Source organism: Neovison vison, chromosome 6 (genome assembly GCF_020171115.1).
Source record: "Neovison vison isolate M4711 chromosome 6, ASM_NN_V1, whole genome shotgun sequence".
Classification (NCBI taxonomy): domain Eukaryota; kingdom Metazoa; phylum Chordata; class Mammalia; order Carnivora; family Mustelidae; genus Neogale; species Neogale vison.
The window spans coordinates 222027165-222048677 of NC_058096.1; the positions used below are offsets into that span (position 1 = coordinate 222027165).

A 21513-nucleotide genomic window follows, 5' to 3' on the forward strand; every position below is an offset into this window, starting at 1 on the left:
GAGCAGCACCAAGGCGCCCCCACACACAGCCCCAGGGACGGACCCCGCGCCCACGGCGCACAGGGAGGGAACCAGACACAGGAGGCCCCACGGTGTAAATCCATTTATGTGACACGCCCAGACCAGGCTCCTCCACGGACGGGAAGGGGCTCGCGGGGGGCCAAGGGCTGGGAGGGTGAGCGGGGAGTGACGGCGGACGGGGTTGCTTTTGGGGTCATGGAACGTTCACAGACGGTGGCAGCACAACCTCACAAACGTACTAAAAATCGCTGAATTACACGCGTTAAGATGGTAAACTGTGTGTTCCGTGTATTTCATCGCAGTAACGAGGAACAAGAACACCCAGACCTGCCCACCCCTCGCTTGCACCTGCTCCTGGTGGCCTGGGCCACGTCTCCTCCAGGCCCTGTGCTGGGTCTCACGGCCACCCGCTTCCTTCCCTCTCAGCCACACACACCCAGGGCTCCCGCCGCCTCCCGTCTTCCCCGCAGCCCCCAGCCGGCAGCCCCTGCCCGTGCCTCCCCCACGCCGCACCGGAGCCTCCGCCACCAGCGCCACCCGCACCAGGGGCTCCCTGCTCTCCAGGCCCGTCTGGGGCTCGGGGTTCCAGGGTGCCCTTCCCCAGGGCCTCCCGCCACCTGCCCCCGGTCCCACCACACGTGCTCCTCGCTGCCCACCACAACCAGCTGTGCCGCAGTCGGGGCTCTGGTCCCCGCTGCCCCGGACAGGGCTCCTCATCTGCAGGCAGGGACCTCGGGGCTGGCGAGCTGCTCACTGTAGGGGGCTCGCCCAGCTTCTCAGGAGCCCCTGACCTGCCACGTCCTGCTGGAGTCCCCACTCCTCTGGCCTGGCTTTTCCTCCAGGCCCGACTCTCTGCTCCCCTCAACCGCTTCCAAGGCCCTCTCTTCTACAGCCCTCACGGCGTCGTCGGCCCCGTTCCTGCTGCCCCCCCATGGCTGTGCCTCACCCCCCACTACCACTAATCCCCTTTCCCTTCCCTTACGAAAGCTACATTCAAGGATCCACAGAAACAAATCTTGCCTCCCGTGTGAGATGCTGGGCCAGCGAGGGCACCCATCGGCCTCAGTCTCCCTGGCGGTCAGGGGAGGAGGCAGCAACGCCTAGCCCGCCCGAGAGCTGCTGCGGGGCCCCTCAACCCAGCACCCCCGTCCTCATCTGCTCGCTCCCCTGCCCCAGCCCACCCCCTGCCCCACCGCAGCCGGCCTTGTGCACGCACGGACTGCACTCCTGCCCTCTCCCCCTCCAGAGGGCAACCAGGCAGTTCCTTCCCCACAGCAGGGCCACACCCTCGCTGGGCCACAAGGACTGGCCATACCCCTGTCCTCAGCCCCAGGGGACTCTGAATTTGGGGTTACCGGCACCTCCTGCGGACGGCCTGTGAGTCTCTCCATAACCAGCTCCCCCAGGGCGAGCCGCCTGCCCCCTGCGTGCGACAACTGGACACCCCAGCTGGGGACCAGCCGGCCAGCCAGCCAGGGCAGGAACCCACAACTGGTCGAATGACGACGATGCTGTGTCACAAGAAACAGGGCTCGCCCTGCACTAGGCGCCCCTCCGTCCCCTGCCCTGCCCTCAGCCCCAGGCAGACCCGCGCCCCGCCATCCCAACTCCCTGGTGCGGGGCCGAGCGGGGGCGGCCCCACGGGCACCGCAGCTCCCGGGCTCCTGCAACTGCCCAAGGTGAGCGCGGGGCTGAGTCAGGCCTGGTTTCTTAAACACTCCCACAAAACTAAGAAGTCGACCCATCAAAACACACACATCTATGTACACGGTCCCTCGTCTGCCCCGCGGCAGGCAGATGTGGCTCAGGGCCCGGGAGGCGGGCGCCCACCACTCCCCACCGGTTCAGGCGGGCTCCGCTGAGAGCGGTGAGCGCCGCCCCCCACGGTGGGTAGTGGGTGAGCCACTGCTGCCCCCTCCAGCCTTAAACTTTCCTGGGACCAAGCTGCAAAGACACAGAAGCAAATCCAAAGAGCCACAAGTACGTATATACACGTGCATACACACAGCCAACGGAGCGGAGGCACAAGGCCATGGGGACCTGGAGGGGCTCTGCCCCACCCCATCCACTCTGCAGCGCCTGGGAGCCGAGGGGGCGCGGGGGGGGGGCGCTGCTGACGCCCTGACCACACCCAGGCCCTCCCTTCCTCATTCCCGGGCTCCTGGTCTGGAGATGAGGCAGGAGGGGACGGGCCCATGTGCAGCTGGACACAGACCAGAGAACCATAGGGTGGGCTGGGGGAGGCTCAGGAAGTTTCTGGAAGGACCTATGGGTGCCTCCTCCCTGGCTGCCCCAATGGCATAGACGGACAGGACTCGATGGGGTGGCCTGGGGGAAGGGGAACGGGCTGCGGAGCAGGAGCCAGACGCCCAGAGGACACAGCCTCTGGGGTCGAGTCTGCCCTTGGGTCACCCTGACCGGCCGCCCAGCAGGCCACAAACACCCGAGTCCGGCTTGGGGATGAAACAGGGCCGTGACCCCGTCAGCAACAAGGACGGTGCGGGATCAGGGCACGCACAACGCAGCGAGCAGCCCTGACTCGTTCTCCTCAGACAACAAGTCCGGCTGCTGATGGCCGCCTTCGGCCCGGACACTGCCCGGGGCCCGCTCCAGATGTGGCGCCATGTCCCCGAGAGAAGTCAGCGGCACGGACGCCGGGGCAAGGGCAGCCGTGTTGACTGCAGAGAAACCCGTCAGATGTCTGTCCCTCTGCTCCGTGGGCCGACCCCGGCCGTCCGCCCGGCCCCAGCGGACCGGCCTGGCGTCCCGCCGTCTGTCCCGCAGGCGTGAGTGGCGATGGCAGCGGCGAGCACGTACTTCTCGGAGGAGCACGCGGCCCCGGCGATGCCGCGGCGGACGGAGACGGAAGCAGGCTGGGTCCCAGGAGGCGTCCATCGTGCTCCCAGCAGAGCAGCCCAACAGATGGTCCCCGCCGGGGCCCCCTCTCCTGCTGGGGCCCGGCCACGTCCCCGCCCCAAACACCAGCTGCCAGGGTTCGCAATCAGGCTTTAATGAGAATCTTCGGGGTCCTCCAGGCCCGACTCCCCGCCCGCCCCGGCTGCGTCCTCTGGGGACTGTGTGCTGGGGAGGGGAGGGTCCATGCACGCTGACGAGAGGTGGGACTCTGCCGACCCGGACGGTGAGGCCCGAGACTTTACCGGATCCTGGTGAAGAGGTTGAGGACTGACACAGACTCCTGCGGGGCACACGGGACAGAGCGCTCAGCCGCAGCCCCTGCGGCGGCCTCCCCGGTGATCGAGGGCCGCTGGGCCAGACCACTGGGGCCGGGCCCCCGGCAGCACCAGCGCGAGAAGGGACTTCTGCCTGGAGGGCATGCAAGGCTTCGGGCCAGGGGAGCCTGTGGGCACCGTGCCCAGCACCCTGAGGCGTGTAGGGGAGCGAGGCTCTGAGCACCTTGGGCCATATGGCCTGGGCTGTGTGGCCATACGGGAGCAGAAAGGGGACATGGGGGGTCCCAGAGGAGACCAGAGCTGACGGGGTAAACGGGGCTGGCCGGGTGACTCGTCGGGGGGGGGCCCGGGACGCGTGGGGGGACGCGCGTGGGGGATGCGCGTGGGGGAACATCTGGCACTGATACCGACCCACTTTACCTTTGTCGAACGGGTTTTGCTAAAGACGTTCCAGAACCGCAGGGTTTCGTCCCCAGCACCAGTGACTATGGCCTCTCCGTCAGGGGACATGGCCTGAGGAAGCAGACAGACCCCCCCCCTTGGCCTTATGCCCCCTAGGCAGCCCTACTCGGACAGAGCTGCTTGGATGCGGCCAAGGGCCGGGGGGCCGGGGGGCATGGTGGGGCAGGCCCCATGGAGGCCGCTGGCCTGTATGGGGAAGACCTGAGGTGGGCTGGCAGAGCCACGGTTAGAGCATCGTGGTGAGGACACACGGCCGCCCCCCACCTGCCTCAAGGACAGACACACTGCTCCGTACACTCAGATAAATGATGTGTGGGTTTAAGCACACAACGTTTTCTTCCGCAAAGAAAAAAAACCGAGCACATCTGGAGAGAGGGATCCTTTCTCCGAGCCAGCGCGCATGGCAGTCCGGTGAAACGTTCAGGGACCAGCGAGCGCCGGGACCCAGTTACCGGCGGAGGCTCTCTGTGCGCGCGCGGACACACGGCTGAGCGGAGGAAGGCCAGGGGACACGGAGGCACGGGCTGCACACCGCCTCTCGGGGGCACGGGGCAGTGGTGTTCTTCCAGACCCCGGGCGGGGCACACTCACCAGGTACAGGACCCTGTAGGAGTGCCCGGTCAGCTTCGCCACCTGCGTCAGGGACGGGTACTTCCAGACCAGGATCTGGTTCTGTGAGTAGCCGTGCGTGCTCACCTGGGGGGGGCAGAGAGGGTGTTGCCGGGACTCAGGCCCCCCCTTCTGCAAGCCTGGGGCTCAGACGCGAGCGGTGCAGCGCACCCACCCCAGGAGGCATCTCGGGCTTGCCAGGCAAGGCACAGAGGCCGCGCGTGACGGCCCTTGCTCCCCGCGCTCCAGGAAACAGCCGACTGAGCTCCCGGAGCGGAGCCCTGGGCTCTGAAGGCCTTCCGGCACCGAGGCAGGAGGCGTGCGCGTGGCCCCGTACTCACCAGCTCGTTGGCGTGCTTGGACCAGGCCAGGTTGCACACCTGCGAGCCCGTGTCGATGCACTGCAGCGGCTGCCCTGTGAGCGTGTTCCAGAAGCGGATGCAGCGGTCGGCCGTGCCGCCGCCGGACGCCAGAAGCCCGTGCTGGTGCGGGGACCAGGCGATGGCCTTCACGGCCGCCAGGTGCTCCGTGTACTGCTGCACGGGGCTCAGGCTCGAGTGGTTCCAGACCAGCAGCTGTGGGGGCAGAGGCCGTGAGGCCCCTGACTCCGCCCAGCACCCCGCCCCGCCGCGGCAGCACCCGCATCGCCGTTCCCTGCGGTGGAAGGCACAGCCTGAGCCATGAGAGCAGGGGCCCCAGGGCACCTACCTTGTTGTCGTTGCCCCCTGAGGCGAGGAGCTGGTGGTCCGTGGACCACTTGAGTCCACACACCTCCTGCCGGTGGCCCTGTAGCCGCCGCTCGGCCTGCAGGGGCGGCGTCCGGATGTCCCTCTGCAGGATCATGCGGTCGCGGCTCCCGGATGACAGCTGGTCAGCGTTCCAGGCCAGCGCCCCTGTGGGCCGGGCAGAGGGCAAGGGAGGCTGAGGCCTGGCCCCCCAGGAATCACACTTGTCCCCCAGGGACCGGGTGGCTCCTCACCGACGCGGGCCGTGTGGCCCTCCAGCATGGACAGCTTCTTTCCCGCAGCCGCGTCCCAGATCTGCACGAAGCCCTTGTGCGTGCCGACGGCCACCAGGTTCCCCTAGGACCGATCACACAGGGAAGGGAGTGGGCGTCAGGCGCTGACTCTCCTCTCCCTCCAGGGGAGGTGCCACTTCTCTGCGAGTCCCTCTGGGCCAGGAGGACGGCCATCCTCAGAACCCGCTGGGAAAATGGCCACACAAGCACTCTACCGACGCGCCAAGCATCCGTGTGCTTCCGCGTGTGGCTTCCGTGCCAGCTGCGGCAGTGAGGAGGGCAGTCTGCAGGGGACCATGTCTGGCCTCGTATCTCTGGGGAGGAGTAACCATCTCGACCAGGCTGGGGACAGGCAGGAGTGCCGAGGCCGTTCCCCGAGCTTAGACCAAGTGTCCGCCAAGCTGGGGCCCGGCCCTCGTGGGTCTCTGGAGACCCCGCAGCATGGTGTAGGCCCCCCCCACCCCGCGAGACCGGGTCACATCTCCCCCGTGCCAGCCCTGCCTAGCTGGGGTCCGGGATCACGTACTGACCCGTTCAGACCAGCCCACAGATGTCACCGAGTCCCCTTCCACGGAGAGGTCGCAGAGCCGGGTCACCTGGGGGAGAGGGGAAGCGGCTGGTGTGAGCGGACGCGCTGCCCGCCTGGCCTCCGAGGCCCGCCCCATCCGTTCATCCCCGTCTGTCCCCGTTCATTCGCTCCGGGACACCTCAGGTCCGTGCCCAAGGGTGTGGAGACTGAGAGCCGGGGCTCAGGAGGCTGCACGCTGGGAGGGACACACACCAGCATGGAGACGACAGTGTGCACAGAGCCCGGACCAGGGGATGGGGCTGGGGGAGCTCGCGGGACCAGGGCGCCGTGCGGCAGGCACAGGCCACAGGCTGCCAGGAGCACAGGGGCAGCCCTTTCTGAGGCGGCTTCACGTGCCTCGTTTGGAACCCGTCTGCGTTTTATTCCCGAAGACGGCCCGCCCCAAGCTCACCAGCGTCCTGCCTAGCAGGCCCTGAACCCTGGCACTCCTCGGGTGGCCCCCTCAGCAGGGCCGGGGAGCTCGGTCCCGCGGCCCCCACGCCCGCCCCCACGCGCGCAGCGGGGCCACCTGGCTGGTGCAGGCGCTCCACAGGTACACGCAGGTGCCCAGCCCCACGCTGAGCACATTGAGGGACGACCAGTCCACCAGGTTCAGGTAGAAGTCGTCCTGCAGCTCCGGGGCGTCCAGGACCTTGAAGGGGATCTTGGAGATCTTGCGGGTGGGTTTCCGCGGCGACCGCAGCAGCTTCTGACTGCAGGGAGGGAGAGCCGCCCCCCCGCCCTCAAGCAGCCGCAGTCTCCTCTCCCCTGCAGCCCTACACGCCCCCTCCCCGCCCGACGGGTCGCAGGGTCGCGTCCGCTCATCTGGCTCATCTGGCCCCGCTTTCTGCCGCCCACGTGATCCCAAGGCTACGGACAACCCCGCGGCCGTCTCCCTGGGCTCTGACAGCCACACCAGGCCCTCCGCCTAGCACCTCCTCAGGCACCTTCCCTGACTTCCCTGCTGGGCCTAAAGCCGCTGAGCCTGCAGAGTGTCCCCAGCGCGGGAGGCCCCCTGAGCCTCTCCTGCACCCCGAGCACAGGTCTTGGACCAACCCTGCCTCCCAGGCGGCACGTGGCTGCCAGCCCAGCCCTGTCCCAGCCCCATCCCTGTGCACAGGCCCAGACTCACCTCTTGTTGCTGACTGGGGACAAGGAGTAGGGAGACACGTCATTGCCATCGTCAGGGCTGGCGCGCTTGGTGCTGAGGGAATACTGGAGGCGGGGTTGGGGGGGGGACCCAGTGAGCACAGCCTCAGCCCGAGCTCAGGGAGCTCCCGCCCGAAGCCCCGGCGCCCCCCACGCTGCTGGAGGCCGGGCAGGCATGCAGGGTGTGCACAGAACCCGGATGAGCTCTGGGGAGAGGGATTCCGAAAAGTAAACCAGGCCTCAGGCCTGAGGCATTGTCTGGACAGTGACTTGCCTGTGTTAGCCTCCCCACTGTCCCCACGGCCACCAGCCCCCTGGCCATCTCTCGGGAGACCCAAGCCAGGCTCTTCTAGTTCTTGCCGGGGCCACCCTGAGGTTCGGGACCGTGCACTTGGCCCCTGCCCCAGCTCTGCCTTCACGGCAGCAAGAGAGCAAAGCCTTGGCTCGTGGCATGGGGCCACGTGTCTGCCCGGCTGGGTGCAGGAGGGCCGAGCGGGGACCGAGCCAGGACCGAGCCAGGTGGCCCGGCGTGGGCCGCGGGTGGGGAGGGGCCGCAGGCTCACCGTGAACAGGCCCTTCTTCTCAGGCGTGGAAGGCTGCAGCCTGCGGTCCTCTGTCTGCGGGTCCTGGACCTTCTCGATGCCGGCTCCCAGCAGCTCGTTCTTCAGCAAGGCAGAGTAGGCTAGGCCGTCTGCGGACAGCAGGCTCCGTGAGCCACGGAGGGGCAGGGGGGTCGGGGGGATGGACGTGGGGGCAGAGGTGCGGGTGGCCTGACTCCTGACCTTTGCCGTTGTCTGAGGTGGCATCCTTGGCTTTCCGGTTTTGGCTGGGGGACTTCTCATTCTCCTGCGGGAGAGGGGTGGGGGGAGGCAGGGGCAGCTGGAGCGAGCCTCCGGGGCCCCTGCTCCCCCCGGCCCCAGCCCCGGCCGCCGCCCTCTGGGCAGCCCCTCACATTGATCCTGTGGAAATTCACGCTCCAGTTGGCACCGGCCCTGGAGGGGATGAAGCGGTCCCCGTGCTTGCTGGGAGAGGACACGGGAGAGTTGGCCGGCGTCAGGGTTCGCCGCATCTCGGCGACCTGCAAGGATGGTAGGCGGCGCAGGTGCCTCAGAGCCCGCCGCGCGCAGGGCCGAGGCCGGCTTCCCTGCACTTGGCCTCTGGTCACTGAGCCAGGGCATCGGTTCTAGAAATCCGGGTGGCAGCAGTGAGCCGGTGAGCGAGCCACGGGCTGGGGCTGGCCTCCCTGTTCCTGTCCCCCAAAAGGACACGCTGAAGCTCTAACCCGGCACCGGGATATGACCTTACTCAGACGCAGCATCTTCGCAGGTATAAGCCAGTTAAGATGGCCACGCTGGAGTGGGACAGGCCCCAAGTCCATGCCCGTGTCCTCCTAAGAGCCAGAGATGCTGACACACAGCGAAGGGGACACGAAGACAAGGCAGAGACGGGGGGGCTGGCCCTGAAACCAGGGACTGCCGGCCACACCAGGAGTCCTAGGAAGGACTCCCCCACAGGGCCCCCAGAAGGAGCGTGGCCCCGAGACACCAGGGGCTGAGGCCTCGACAGCCTGCGGAGCTTGGAGAGCGCAGAGAGGAGCAGCGAGCACGGCCTGCGACGCGTCAGGAGCCCGGGACACAGGCAGCATGGCGGACCGGCTGGGGTACAGGGAAGAGGCACCCCCAAACCTGCTGGCTTCCAGCAGATAAGGACCGGGCTCCCTCATGCCACCATCACACCTGTGCGTGGTCAGGGCAGTCCACAGGTCTGAGACACTGGGCCCCTTGCCTCCCTCTCTGGAAACGGAGAGCACCTCCCCCGTCCCCCTCCTCAGCCCTGAGTGTGGCCCCACGGGAACAGGGGTCGGGAAGCTTGATGGTCCATGAGGTTCCAGCAGCAGGAAGGGCCGGGAAGCGGGAGGAGGGGAACTCCCTGGTGTGGCTGTGCCCCTCCCCCGCCCAACACCCCCACCCCCCTCCGTCCTCTAGGAGGTGGAGCCAGGGGCTCACCGCAGTCCCCGCCCCAAGCCCCGCATGGAGCCAGGCCAGTGCCAAGCCAGTGCCAGGCCCGTGCTGGCTGCGGTGGGGCGCCGGGAACTCACGCCGGGCATGGTGTTCTCATTCTGAACGACGATCTGCCGGAGGAGACGCCGCTCGTAGTCCTGGTCCATGGCGACACAGGGCAGGCCCAGCCCGCCGGCCGAGGTCAGCTGGCCAAGGTCAGCCTGGGGCAGGAAGGGCAAGACCAGGATCAGCACCACTGGCAGCAGCCCCTGCCACTGTCTGGTGGCCGCGGGGAACTCCGCGGTGACGGCCGGGACCCCCACCACGTGGAGGGCCTCCCTCCGAGACACTGAGGTAGGGGCCTGGTGCACCCACAGGCTATGGAGGCCCCAGGGGGTTGGGACGGGGAGGACCGGGGCTCTCCCCCGGCCTTTGTCCTGGTTAGTGCAAGTCTCTCTTCTGTCTCTGGGTCATGGAGCTCGCCCCATGGCCACCCCTCCAAGCCATGCAGCCCACCACGCCACGCTGCTTCCTGCTTCAGACCCTCTGAGGCCACAAGCTGCCCCCCCGACCACACCCAGCCCTGAGATGGGGGGCTGGAAGGTCTCAAGTGGTCCCAGCACGGGTTCCTCCCTGAACAGGGAAGCCTCTGTGTCCCAGAGCAAGACTGGGGTGGGGGGCACAGTCCTTACCCTGCTGGCCTGTGTGCACAGCGGGCGGGGCTCAACAGCGCCACGTGGCAGAGCTCACACCCACTTCCCACTGTGCTCAACTCCGCTGGGAAGACTTCTCTCAGAAGACTTCTCGGAAGAGGAGTGAGAAGAGAGGAGGCAGCCGAAGAATGTTCTAGAAGGAGGAGCACATGGAGGGAAGAAAGGGCTGAGCGCTGTCCAGCAGAAGGGGGAGCCGGCGGCCACCTCCGGGAGGAGGGTGCTCCTCACCACCGGGCCACAGGCCAGCCCCCTGCAGCGACTGCTTCCAGAAACCACTGCGCAACGTTTGCCAGCCGTGCCTCCCCTGGGGGCTGTGCAGAGCCTCGAGGAGGCCGGAGCAAGGATGTGGGGGACAGAGCCCAGCACAGGGACTGCTCAGAGGATGAGAGCTTCCTGCGGCGCCCACTTCCAGCCGGACTCCCTAAGTCAGCGTCCCCACTACTCCGGCGGGAGGCCTGCGGCCATGACAGGGAAGGACCAACTGAAAAGCAGAAACCGGCCCAAAGCTCGAAGTTTATGAGTTCTGAAGTGCAGCACCCTGCGGAGGTCCACAGCTGCGCTTAAGGAAAAAATCACAGTAAGAGACACGCACATAAGACGGAGCGTCGGGGGCACCTGGGGAGGGGGCTCAGGGGGCTGAGCCTCTGCCTTTGGCTCAAGTCATGGTCTCAGGGTCCCGAGATCGAGCCCCGCATCGGACTCTCTGCTCAGCGGGGAGGCTGCTTCCCCCTCTCTCTGCCTGCTTCTCTGCCTGTTTGTGATCTCTGTCTGTCAAATAAAATCTTAAAAACAAAACAAAACAAAAAACCACATAGCATCAGCACAGCTTTAAGCACACAGGTCTGTGGAGTCAAGCACTCACGTTGTGCTGTGAACACCCTGGGCTCCAGAGCGAGCTCCAGAACCTTCTCACCCTCCCAAACTGAGACTCTGTCCCCACGAAGCACAGGCCCCACCACGAGCCCACGAGCTTGTGTGTGTGTGTGTGTGTCTCTCTCTCTCTCTCACACACACATACACACACAGCCCGGGGACCCAGGAATTCCACTTCTAGGTATGTGTCAAGGAGGAAAGGCAGACCCATACCCAGCCAAGCCCTCCCGCATCCGCACTGGCATGACTCTGGACAGCCGAGGAGACAGGCTCCCAAGTGTCCACCCCCAGAGAAGGACAAACCCAGTGCAGTCCTTCCACACGCTGAAACATCTCTCGGCGTTGAAAAGAAAGGGCCGTCTGACCCCTGCGACACCACAAGCACACCTGGAAGACCCCACGCTCAGGGAGAGAAGCCAACCCGGGAGCCATCCTGTGGGATCCCACTCACGGGGGCTCCCCAGACAGTCCTGTCCACAGAGACAGAGGGCAGACCAGAGAGAACACCTGCCCTTGCAAAGACACCGGAGGGCGGCCGGATGGCTCAGTTAAGCGTCTGCCTTCGGCTCAGGTCATGATCCCGGGGTCAGGGGATCGAGTCCTGTATGGGGCGCCCTGCTCAGCGGGGAGCCAATGCTTCTCCCTCTTCTTCTCCTCTCCCTTGCTCTCAAATAAATAAAGAAAATCTTCAAAGAAAGACACCTGAGGAGAGTACTAGTGTCGTGTCACCTGGGAAGGGACAGACCTGGGGGTCCACCACTCACCACTCACTCCAGCTGGGGCCACCCAAGAAGATATCCAGGCCAACCTGCCTGAGCCCCACTTTCGACATCCCCAGATGGCCTCTCTGTGGGCTCCCGGGCCTGTGGTGGAGAGACCGGGTACAGCACGTGGCTGAAGGACCAGCATGAGCCCAGAGTCCTTGACCCTCACCTGCCACGAGGGGACACAGAGCGCTGGCCTGGTGCAGTCCAGGCCCAAAGCCAGACACTCAGCCAAAAACCAACCAGCTGGAGTAGACTTGGAGGAACAGGCGTGCGGCCACTGGTCGCCACGGTGAGCTCCACCCCGGGCACCATGCTCACACGCACGTGAACCCACGACGGCGGGGTCGGGGCAGCAAGGCCCTGGGTCACGTAGGGGTACGGACAGGGGCTCCTGCCCAGAGGCCTGACGTGGGTGCCCACCAGCCCCCAGGGGCCTGGGGTTCCTGAGCTCCCCCAGCCCCATCATCCCCACAGGGCCACACAGCAGGCCTCCTGCTTTGAGTGAAGCGGGGTCGAGGCCCTCCCTCTGGGGTTTACCTAGGGGAGCAGCCACCCTCTTCTCGGCAATCGCCCCCCACCCCGCATGGACACTGTATGCCCCGGCAGAGGTACCCGGACTGGTTCAGCCCATTTGTCACAGAGTCCGGAAGTGGGCTCTGCCCCTCTAGCCTCCCTCACCTCTCTGGGGGCGAGGCCCCTTCCCATCTAGCTCCCAGTCCACCTACTGGCCCGCCTCAGTATGCACCGTGTGTGCCGTCACCACAGGGACGACTCCTGGGCCGTGTGGCCACACGAGTTTGTGTCCAGGCTGGAGATGCCCACTCAGAGGACTGGGGTCCCCCCCCCCCCGCCCCGTGAGCCTGGGCCACATGCAAACCAGGGCTGAGCTCCAGGAGGCCAGCGACTGCTGTGAGAACCAAGACTCCCCCCGGGGGTGGGGTGTGTCAGGGAAGGAAGAGGACAGGGACACAAAGAGCAGCGCTAATGGCTCCGTTCTGCTAAGTTCTGCCCTCCTGGGTACTCTGCCAGAGTCGGGCCAGTCAGCGGTCCTCTCCACCGCACAGATGAAGCCGGCCGAGGCAGCGGACGTCTCCGGCCCGTGTGCGAAGTCAACCCTGGCCTGCCCTGATGGAAGTCGTTTGCCGCCGCCCAGGCAGTGAGCCCTGGGGGGGCCAGGTGAAGGCCATGTTCAGTCCCAATGCTCAAGAGATGTCCCCCCCTGCTCTCCCCACGCAGGGCTGCTCAGGGATGGTGGGGCTCTGGGGGGCACGAGGGCTTTAGCAGCGGTCACCCTGTGGGCTGCGGGCTCTAAACCTCTCAGCCCAGGTGAACGTGGAAACCAGAGCCCCCTATTCACAGAGCAAGGCCACCACGCCTGTATCCCCAGGTGACTCCCCGGAAGCTGGCGAGGCTGATGTGCTGCACGGACGGCAGGGCCCAAGAGAAACCAAAAGTGTCCGCAAGACAAGACAGACCACAGATGCTTTTATTTAAAAAGACGAGACAAGTGGGGGGGGGTGGGGGGCTGTGACACCGGCCAGCCATGGGAGGTGGCGGGCGCGCCCATGGCCACCCCGGCGCGGCTGGAGGGCAGCAGGACCCCAGCGCCGAGCCCTGCGCTCCCAGGCCGGCTGATGCCCCCCGCCGCCCCCGAGAACAGAGCAGCAGGCACACCGGCTTTTGGCAGGAGCTGAAACCCGACTTCCGAGGAAGGCAATTTGGCAGTCGCCTTCCAAATTTAAAACACACGTCCTCTCCCATGCGGCATCTCTGCTTCTAAGAATCCGCCCGTAACAGCCCCGCGTGTGCAAAGCCACGTGTACAAGGACGCTCGTGCAGGCCGCGTGTGCAGCAGAAGGCGAGGGCCGACGCAGTGGCGTGAGGCTCCGGTCCCCACGCGGGCATAGAGCAGCGGCCAGGGCGGCAGGAGGGCCAGCGGGCCCCACACACTGAGCGCAGCTCCGAGCCAACAAGCCACTTTCGGAGGGAGAAGCCAGCGGCAAGGGGCAGCGCAGAGAGGAAAAGGGGCTGCGGGAAGGGAGAGGAAGGTGCGCGCTTCCCAGGGCGAGCTTGCGCTTCTTGGATCCCCGCTGCGGCCCAGGGGCGGGGCACCCCGCCTTGGGCTGCCTTCACTGCACACTTGAGAACTTCCTAAGGAAACCCTGAGAGCCTGTGGCGACTCCCGTCAGCGAGCAGTCCAGAGCATGGACTGTCCCAGGCTGCAGCGAGCGCCCCCCGGGCCCAAGCTCGCCCTGCTGACGGGCAGGCTGGCGTCCAGGTCACGTGAGGAGGGCCGGAGTCCTCGGCCACTCGCTGCCACTGTCCCCTCCACTGGGTACCGCACTGGCAGACTTGCCCTCCCACTAAGCCAACCCTTACGAAGGGGGTCTCCTCTTCTGCCAACGTGGCCCCCAGGATGAGGAGCCCGGAGACCCACCCCAGGCCACTGCCTCACACAAGCTTCCAACCCCCAAGCCCCCTCTTCTGGGAGACGGGCAGCACCCCAGTCACCTCAGAGGACAATGATGAGGTCCCCACACAGTGAAAGCTGGTCTGCACGGGTCAGAGGTCGCCGAACACCCAGGGCTGCCCTCCCGCGCACTGGCCGTGTTCCGCTCCTCGCCCACCCAGGGCCCCGATTCCCCCCGGCGGTCACGGAGCGGAGCCCAGCTCCTCTGCAGCCCCCCGCTAGCCCCGAGCTCCCCCAGCCCCGCCGTGTGCTGCTCACGCGGCTTCCGCCCGCAAGTGCTCAGCAAGGATGCTCTCACTCCAGGTACCACCCAGCGGTTCTCTCCGGGGCCATCCTGCCCCTCCGGGGACACTGGGCGGTATCTGGGGACACGTGTGGCTGTCGTGACTGGGGTGCTCCTGGCACTGAGGGGTGGGGTCTGGGCCGCGGCTCAGCCACCCACAGTGCTGGGAACATGCCCCCACTGAGAGCAGGTCTGGCCAGAATGTTCCCAGTGCCCTGGGGCAGACCCGCTGGAGGCCAGCAGATGAGGGAGACGACGGAGCACAGGCCGCGCCCGGTGCGAGCAAGGACCAATGACACAGCGCACACCGTCTCCCAGCCCCCTGGAGTGGGGGTGCACGGCAAGGGCAGTGGCCCGGACACACGACGGTCTCCCCTCCAGGCCCGGGGGCAGCGCAGCAGGCGCCACAGCTCCTCCCAAGTTCGCGCTGGGCCCCGGGCCCCTGGGCCGGAGCACGCTGCTTCCAGGAGCGCTCACCAAATTTCAAGTCCTTCAAGGTCCTGCCCATCTGAAAAACCAGTCCCTCCTGGTTCTGACGTTGTACGGCTTCCCAGCAAAAGCCGAAGGAAGGAAACAGGCCCACAACAGGGCTCTCGCGACTCGGGGTCTCGAGGGTGAGGACGGTCTGCGTGTGGCCGCCTAGGAAACGGGTGACACCGAGGCCCTCCCTGTTGTGACGACCGCAGAGGTCCTGGAACCACCCCGGCGTCCCCCAGCAGAACCGTGCTGGGTGAGGGTAAGTCCAGCTTCTGCGGGGGAAGCCTCACGTGCCAGCGGGTGGCGGTCGGGGGCACCTGCTACCCACACGGTAGAGGAGCCTGCGGACACCAGCTGCCCCCTCCCATGTGCGCCCAGTCCCCCCGGCGAACCTGGCCCCGTGGGACAGGGATGGCAGCGGGCAACGCCGTTCCGGGTCCCGGACTTGCGTCTGCCCCCAGGGGCAATGCCATCGCGAGCTCACACAGGAGGAAGCTGCGGGGATCCTCCCCGGGAAATCCAGCTCCGGCGCCTACGCTGCCTCTCCTGCCCGCGGCCGCTCAGATCACGACGCTCCCTCAGTGGGGAGGGTCCCCAGCCCCAGCACCCGAGGACCAGCCATCAAAGACCGAAGGCCTGCTCTGGAGTGGGGAGTCAGGTCGCATGGTCGGTTCCAGGGGGACCACCCGCCCGTGAGAACTAGGCTCCTACGCGGCTGGGGGCTCCCTGGGCACCGTCACCCAGGCACGGGCCTCCGCGGGGCCCCTGAAATCTCCAGCACGCGTGCCCGTCCAGAGGCCCTCAGGCGGGGGCTGCAGGAGACCCGGAGAGTCAGAGGAAGGGAGGGCATCCTGCGGGCCCTGGGCGTGTTCTACTCAGCCATCCTCTAAGACGCTGGGGAAGTACCACACGAGGAAGACCCAACTAGAAAACGGGGAGTTGTCCAATTTTCTGCTCACGTGGGAACCTCTGGCTTTGCTGCCTCTGCCTTGGCTCAGCCCCCCACCCCCACCCCACACCGCACAGTCCTGGAAAGATCTACTGGAGAAAGGGGGGGCTTCAGAGGAGGACACCCCCGGCCTGAGCCTCTGCTTCCGCTCCCACTGGCCTGGCAGCCCTGGCCAAGCACCTGGAGACGCGGCCTTCACAGCGACCAAACTGGGTCTGACCCAGAGGAGAGGCTGAAGTGGCGGCGGCCCCGTGTGCTCAGGGACAGGTGCACCAGACTCCGGCTGGGCCTGCTCCCTGCCCCTCGCCACCCCGCCCACCCCCCAGGGCCTGCCCCTCCCCCAGAGGAGGGAAGACTTTGGTCAGTAAAAGATGGGGCTCCGGGGCGGAAGGCCTGGCCGTGGTCCCCAGACATGGACTAGATCGCAGGCTCCCGGGCTGCCAAGAGCTGGGGCACAGAACGGGGACCTCAGACCATGAACTCCCGCCCCTCAACAGTGGAGGGAGCGCGATGTGCTAGTGGTCCCTCTCCTTGTGCGGCAGCAAAAGGCAGGCCTGGGAGAGCTAGAATCAAAAGGGACCGCGCCTGACACAGGACGGGAGATGATAGACCTCCCCCCGGGGGCCGGTATGAATCAGCACGAGGGCCCAGTTATTTCTGGGGAGGCCCGGGCCAGGGCCCCTGAGGAGCGTGTTCCAGCACGCCTGACCTCCCTCTGTGCAGAGAGGCCCCAGGGTTCATCAGCATGGGTTCATCCTGCGCCCCAGGCCTGGCGGGCTTTCTGGACCAAAGGCTCCCCTTTCTAGCCTGTGACAATGGCCCCGGGAGACATGGCCAGCTCCCCAGGAGAGCACAGCTGCGCCAAGCCCCAGAAATATGCCCAAGGTGAGGCCACTCGTCTCCCAGCTCTGCTGGGCGCTGCTAGGTGCCCATTCTCCAGTAAGATGGGGTGAGACATCCAGCCCCTGAGCGCATTAGGGTCCACACCAGGCAGAGGACGCAACCCGCCCTCCCCCGCAAAGAAAGGATGACTTGGCAACAGCCCCAAGCGATTTATGCTCGCGTACGTGTTTGCAGCTATGGCTTATGTCAGAGCACCTGACCACAGGCTGGACAGGCCTTAAAGAGGTTCAGGGCGAGCCTCCTCACAGGTAGCCTTGAGCATCACGAAGTGCTTCCTCGATTATGTCTCTCCATGGATTCCCACCTCTGGGTCTCCGGTGGGGGCAGAAGAAAACCCTAAAACCTAGTACGTTTAGGGCAAGGACCCCCAACCCCACCTGCTGGCACTGGGGCCACATCACTCTCCGTAGGGGGCTATCATGAGCACGGCCGGGGGCTGAGAAGCATCCCTGGCCCCCACCCCCAACGCCAGAACACGCACCGACAAGCACAAATATCCCCAGACACGGCCCGCAGCGAACTCCAAGCCCTCGGGACTCCTCAGGGGGGAGAAGCGGTTTCCCTCAGGCCCAAGACACCAGTGCTGACCCGTCTCTTACCGTTCAGCCTCCCGTTAAGTGCAGACAGACAGACAGACAGCTCCCAGCAGCCGTCAGCCCCTCCCCTTGCCCCCTCAGCCTCCCCCTTGCCCCCTCCGCCCCAGCCCGCCTCCGCGTCTTTCCCCTTCTTGTAGGACCCCGTGCAAATACAGCCGGGCCCTTCCCGCACAAACCCACCGTTCCTTCCTCTGGGCAGAGCAGGAGCGAAAAGGCAAGGGATCTGGTAGGAGCAGCTGCTGCCCTAGAGAACCACCCAGAGGCTCAGGGAGGCTGGGTGTGAGAGCTTGCTGGGGGCAGGAAGAGGGACAGGGAAGGCTGACTGTTCTGGGCTGCGTCCTGGGGTGGACGGCAGGACAGGGGGACCGGGAGTGGCAGGAGTTGTGCCTCTAGGCACCGAAGGTGGCGTCCCGCAGAGACTGGGCAGAGCACCGGGGAGCAGGGGGACCAAGGGGACCAGACTGTGCCTGCCCAGGCCAGGTGAGGAAGCGGGCGGTCCTGAGAGCACGGGGGATGGAGACGAGGGCCCACGTGAGGCCAGGGCGGGAAAGGCTCAAGGAAAGAGTGACCTCTCCTGGGCTAACTCAGCCCGGACGCCTGCAGGACACCCAGACAACTGGCCACGTGGGCCTGGAGCTCCAGAGCCAGCCTTGGCACCAGCAGCAAATGAGGACAGGAAGTGAAGTGTGCCCGCCAAGAAGGTGTGCAGAGAGCAAAGCCGCATCTGAGTTCAGATCAAACACGAGGGTCACCACGCGAGAACCTGTGCTCAACTGTTCGCGGCGGCTCTGGTCCCCGCGGGAGAAAGGTGGTGACAGCCGAAGCGTCCGCCACCTGGGGAGGGGACACACACGTGTCCCCCACGTGCGGGAGCATCCGGCGGCCGCCAGCAGGAGCGAGGCCCCCACGTGCTGCCCCGGGAAGAGACCCCGAGCTCACAGCGCTCAGGGAGGGACCCGGACACAGACGGGCACATGGGATGGGAGTCCAGGCATGTGACACGCCCAGACCAGACTCGCCCTGACAGAAAAAATGGGGCAGTGGTTACTGGGGCTGGGGAGGGTGCAGGACTGATGGGTAAAGGGAAGAAGGTTTGTTTGGAGTGATGAGAATGTTCTGGAATTACGGTGATAGACACAAAGGCTGAAAAGCACTGCATTGTATACTTTAAATCGGTAAATCACATGACATGGCAATTCTATCCAAATCGATCTGTTACCAACAAAGATTCAACAAATAAGGAAAAGCAGGGCCAGTAAAAAAGGCTGCTCGCTGGCGGGGAGGTGGAGGAAGCCCGAGGAGAGTGGAATCCACAGTCCACTTTTCGGGGGCCGGGGGTCATCCGTTCGGCACGACGACGGTCGAGGACCAAACCAGTTGCGCCCGCTGGGATGCGCCGTGTGCGCCTGTTCCGGTCTCAAGCAAGGAAGCCAGGCAGGAGAAAGCAGTCGTGCCCAGGACCCAAGGATGCACGGTGGCTGGGGGCACAAGTGTCCGGAACGCTAGTGCCGCACGACAAGGAGCTCTGTGTGCGAGTCCCGGAGCTCGACAGAAGGACGTAGCTGCAGGACACGCCCAGCTCCAAACCGCCCGCCACCTGCGGCCACTTTGCCAGCACTAAGCTCGGGCAGGCGGAGTGAGGGGTGGCCAGGGCAGTGACCAGTGGCCCTGACAAGGGGGAGGCTACTGGGGCCGGCGATGGATCAGAAACTGGACGGCGGGAAGCTTCGGGGCGGAAGAGGGGCAGCTCAATATTCCTTCCCAGCTCTGAAGGCCACCCGCTCCCTGTGCCAACTCCCAGGATGGCCTAGGTGGACCCTACCCTCTGGCTGTCCCCACCCGTTAGCTCCCACTCCAGCCAGTGTTCTTGAGCTCCAGCCTTACGGGGCACGGAGCAGGCTCTGGGGACAGAGTCCCCGCCCTCACAGGGCTCTCGGGCTCAACTGCAGTCCCTCCACACCGCGACTACTTGGGGACATCCCGAGCACGGCAGGGCAGGGCAGCCGCATCCCTGACCCCACCCACTCGATGCCAGGAGGGCCCACAGGCGTGATCACCACAGATGTGCCCAGACAGCACCCACGTCTCCGCGGAGAACCTCTAGAAGGGAGGGGCGACGGCAGCACCATTTCACTGGTTCCTAAAAGACCGAGTCCCTTGATCCTGACGCCCAACCTGAAGGTCCAGGATTCACCCTCCGAACAGAACCATCTGGGACCCTCTCATCCTGCTCAGTGCCACCAAGCCAAAGGTCCCCACAACCAGCCCCACTCTGGTCCCCAAACCTGCCAGGCCAGAGGCCCCAACAAGCAGTCCTGGGAGACTTTGCTGAAACAGAGCCTCGTGCGAGTGGAGGCAGACCGGCTTCTGGAAACTCGTCGCCTCCCCATCTGCTTCTGGGCACTTCCCCCCTAGCCCCACTGCCACTGCCACCGGCTGGGCCACGGGGGTCTGAGATTTCCCCCGGAAAACAGTCACAGGGGGTGGGGGGTGCTCCAAAACGGCCAGCATGGCTGGCTCCCTGGACACTGCCCACCACCCAGCAAAGCACCCGTCCTTTGAACCAAGAGCTGTCCAAGGGCCAGAAGCCCAGTTTTCAGAGGCGACGAGCCCAGAATGCTCAACAAAACCCTCCCGGAACAGTGGAACCTTGTTCCCTCCGCAAGTGGCCCTGACAGCCAGCACACCTGCCTGCTCTGGGGCCTGAAGTCACGGCAGTCCAGTGGTTTCTGTTGGAACAGGAGGGGCGTGTGACCTCCCAGGCTGAGACGGCCCACGAGAAATCCGGCACAAACAACAGCCTAGAACACGTTCTAGGGGACAATGCACCACTCTGGGGGCTGTCCCCAGAAGATCCCATCAGCCTCTAGTGTGCAACCCCCCCCCACCGCCATCGTCTGCCAGGAGGGACCACCCAACCTCCTGCGTTTTGAAGACCCCCTCACCTGCCCCCAATCTGGGGTAGGGGGAGCAGCTGTTTTTGGTAAATGCTCCCCATTTCAAGCATAGTAAGAAACTGGGGGGGGGGGCGAGGGCGTGGTGCAGCCTCACCAGCAGGAGGCATGAGGTCATCAGGCTGTGGACTGGAGGGAAGGGGGGGCTCGTGCCCAGCATGACAGGCGCCTGAAAGAGGGGCGGATTTCGCGGGGAAAAGAACAGAGAAGAACAAAACAGGTCTAGGCTAGACAGCTGCAGAGCCGAGGGTCTCCGGCTCGGCGCTGGGGGCGAGTCTAGACAGAGCAGACCCAACCCGCTGGGGAGCACGCTGAGATGGGGAGAAGCAGCCCACCCCTGGGGGCTCCGCTGGCGGCGGGGGGCTTCCAGGAAGAGGCGGGATGTTGTGGGGCAGGCGGGTGGCTGCGCAGAGCCAGGCCCTGTCCGAGTTCGGTAGGGTCAGGGCCCACACGGAGAGCTGGACACGGAGGGCCGGCAGCTGGAAAGGGTCAAGCCGGGAGGCCGGGGGAGCAGAAGGCCGTGGGGGCTGGGAGCGAGGCGGGTCATGCGCCCCAACAGCAATGCCCAAGTGCTTCTGGGTGCCAGGAACCCCGAGGGGCGCCCACACCGACAGGGTCCCCACACCTGCGTCGACTCGCCGCGGGGGCCCGTTCCAGCCCCGCCGCGTCGTGACAGCCATGGGGGGCAGGCTCGACCGCGCAGGGCCTGCGCCGGGATGGCCCCAATTTGGAAGGCGGGCTCGAGAGGCCAGAGATGAGGCGCCGAGCTGGGAGGGGGTCGGCTCGGGCCCGTGTCTAGCGGACCGCGGACGCGAGCCGCGGCGCAGGTCTCGGGCGGCCGCTGGCTCGGGCTGCGGCGCTCCCGCAGGGCCGGGTTTGGGGGTGAAGACGGGAGGGAGGTGCGGAGGTCACCCCGGGCCTAGCTCGGCAGGGGGGCGGGCTCAGGGGGGCTGGCCGGCTCCCGGGGGGCCCGAGCGTGGGGGCCGCCAGCCCGGGGTCGGGCGGTGGGAAGGCCCGCGCCGCCGTCAGGCCCCGGCCCGGCTCGGGGGGTCGCGGCTCGGGCCCGGGGGGCGGGTCCCCAGACCCCGCCGCCTCACCTGGCTCGCTCCGGTCGCCCGCTGGCTGCGCCGACCCCGCCTCTCCCGGCGCCGCGCCGCAACGGCCTCAGCCGCCCGCAGCTCCACTGGTCCGGCCGCGGCCGCCGCGGACGGGACCCCGGCCTCCGCGATCCTTAATATGGCGGCGGTCGCTGTTCCGCGGCCTCCCGGAGCCCTCCTCCGCCGCGCGCGCTCCCGCGGCCAGCCACGCCCCCGCGCCGGCGCGCTGCGTGCGGCCGCTCCGCCCCGCCCCCGCGCGTGCGGGCCTCCCGCGGGGGCCGCGCCCCGCCCCGCCCACCCTGCACGACTGCGCCTGCGCGCGTCGGGCATCTCGGGAGGACGTGACGTCGCCCGTGATTCGAATCAATACAGGAAGCGCGGCGACACGCGTTGCCACGGGCGACCGAGGCCCG

General features: G+C 66.5%; 1 protein-coding gene across 2 annotated transcripts; it reads right to left on the reverse strand.

Moving 5' to 3' along the window:
- Positions 1 to 90: 90 nt before the first annotated feature.
- FZR1 (fizzy and cell division cycle 20 related 1) lies at positions 91 to 21247 on the reverse strand. Of its 2 annotated transcripts, none has more exons than XM_044254574.1 (15): positions 21101 to 21247; positions 9711 to 9864; positions 9117 to 9239; positions 7971 to 8096; positions 7801 to 7864; positions 7582 to 7709; positions 7002 to 7084; positions 6399 to 6582; positions 5832 to 5897; positions 5263 to 5365; positions 4992 to 5176; positions 4625 to 4858; positions 4266 to 4370; positions 3624 to 3725; positions 91 to 3217 (listed from the first exon to the last, which is right to left on the reverse strand). In XM_044254574.1, the coding sequence occupies exons 3-15, from the start codon at positions 9183 to 9185 to the stop codon at positions 3176 to 3178; spliced, it is 1491 nt and encodes a 496-aa protein (XP_044110509.1). In that variant the 5' UTR covers positions 9186 to 9239; positions 9711 to 9864; positions 21101 to 21247; the 3' UTR covers positions 91 to 3175. The 2 variants fall into 2 exon arrangements, with proteins under 2 accessions (XP_044110509.1, XP_044110510.1); XM_044254575.1 differs by having other exon boundaries at positions 3633 to 3725; positions 21101 to 21245.
- Positions 21248 to 21513: the final 266 nt, after the last annotated feature.

Excerpts from the sequence above, each read along its gene's own strand:
- FZR1 (XM_044254574.1), bottom strand. The coding sequence starts at position 9,185 with ATGGACCAGGACTACGAGCGGCGTCTCCTCCGGCAGATCGTCGTTCAG. Across the intron at positions 7,865-7,970 it reads TGAATTTCCACAGGATCAAT|GAGAATGAGAAGTCCCCCAG; the intron begins GTGAGGGGCTGC and ends CCTCTCCCGCAG. Across the intron at positions 7,710-7,800 it reads CACCTCAGACAACGGCAAAG|ACGGCCTAGCCTACTCTGCC; the intron begins GTCAGGAGTCAG and ends TGCTGTCCGCAG.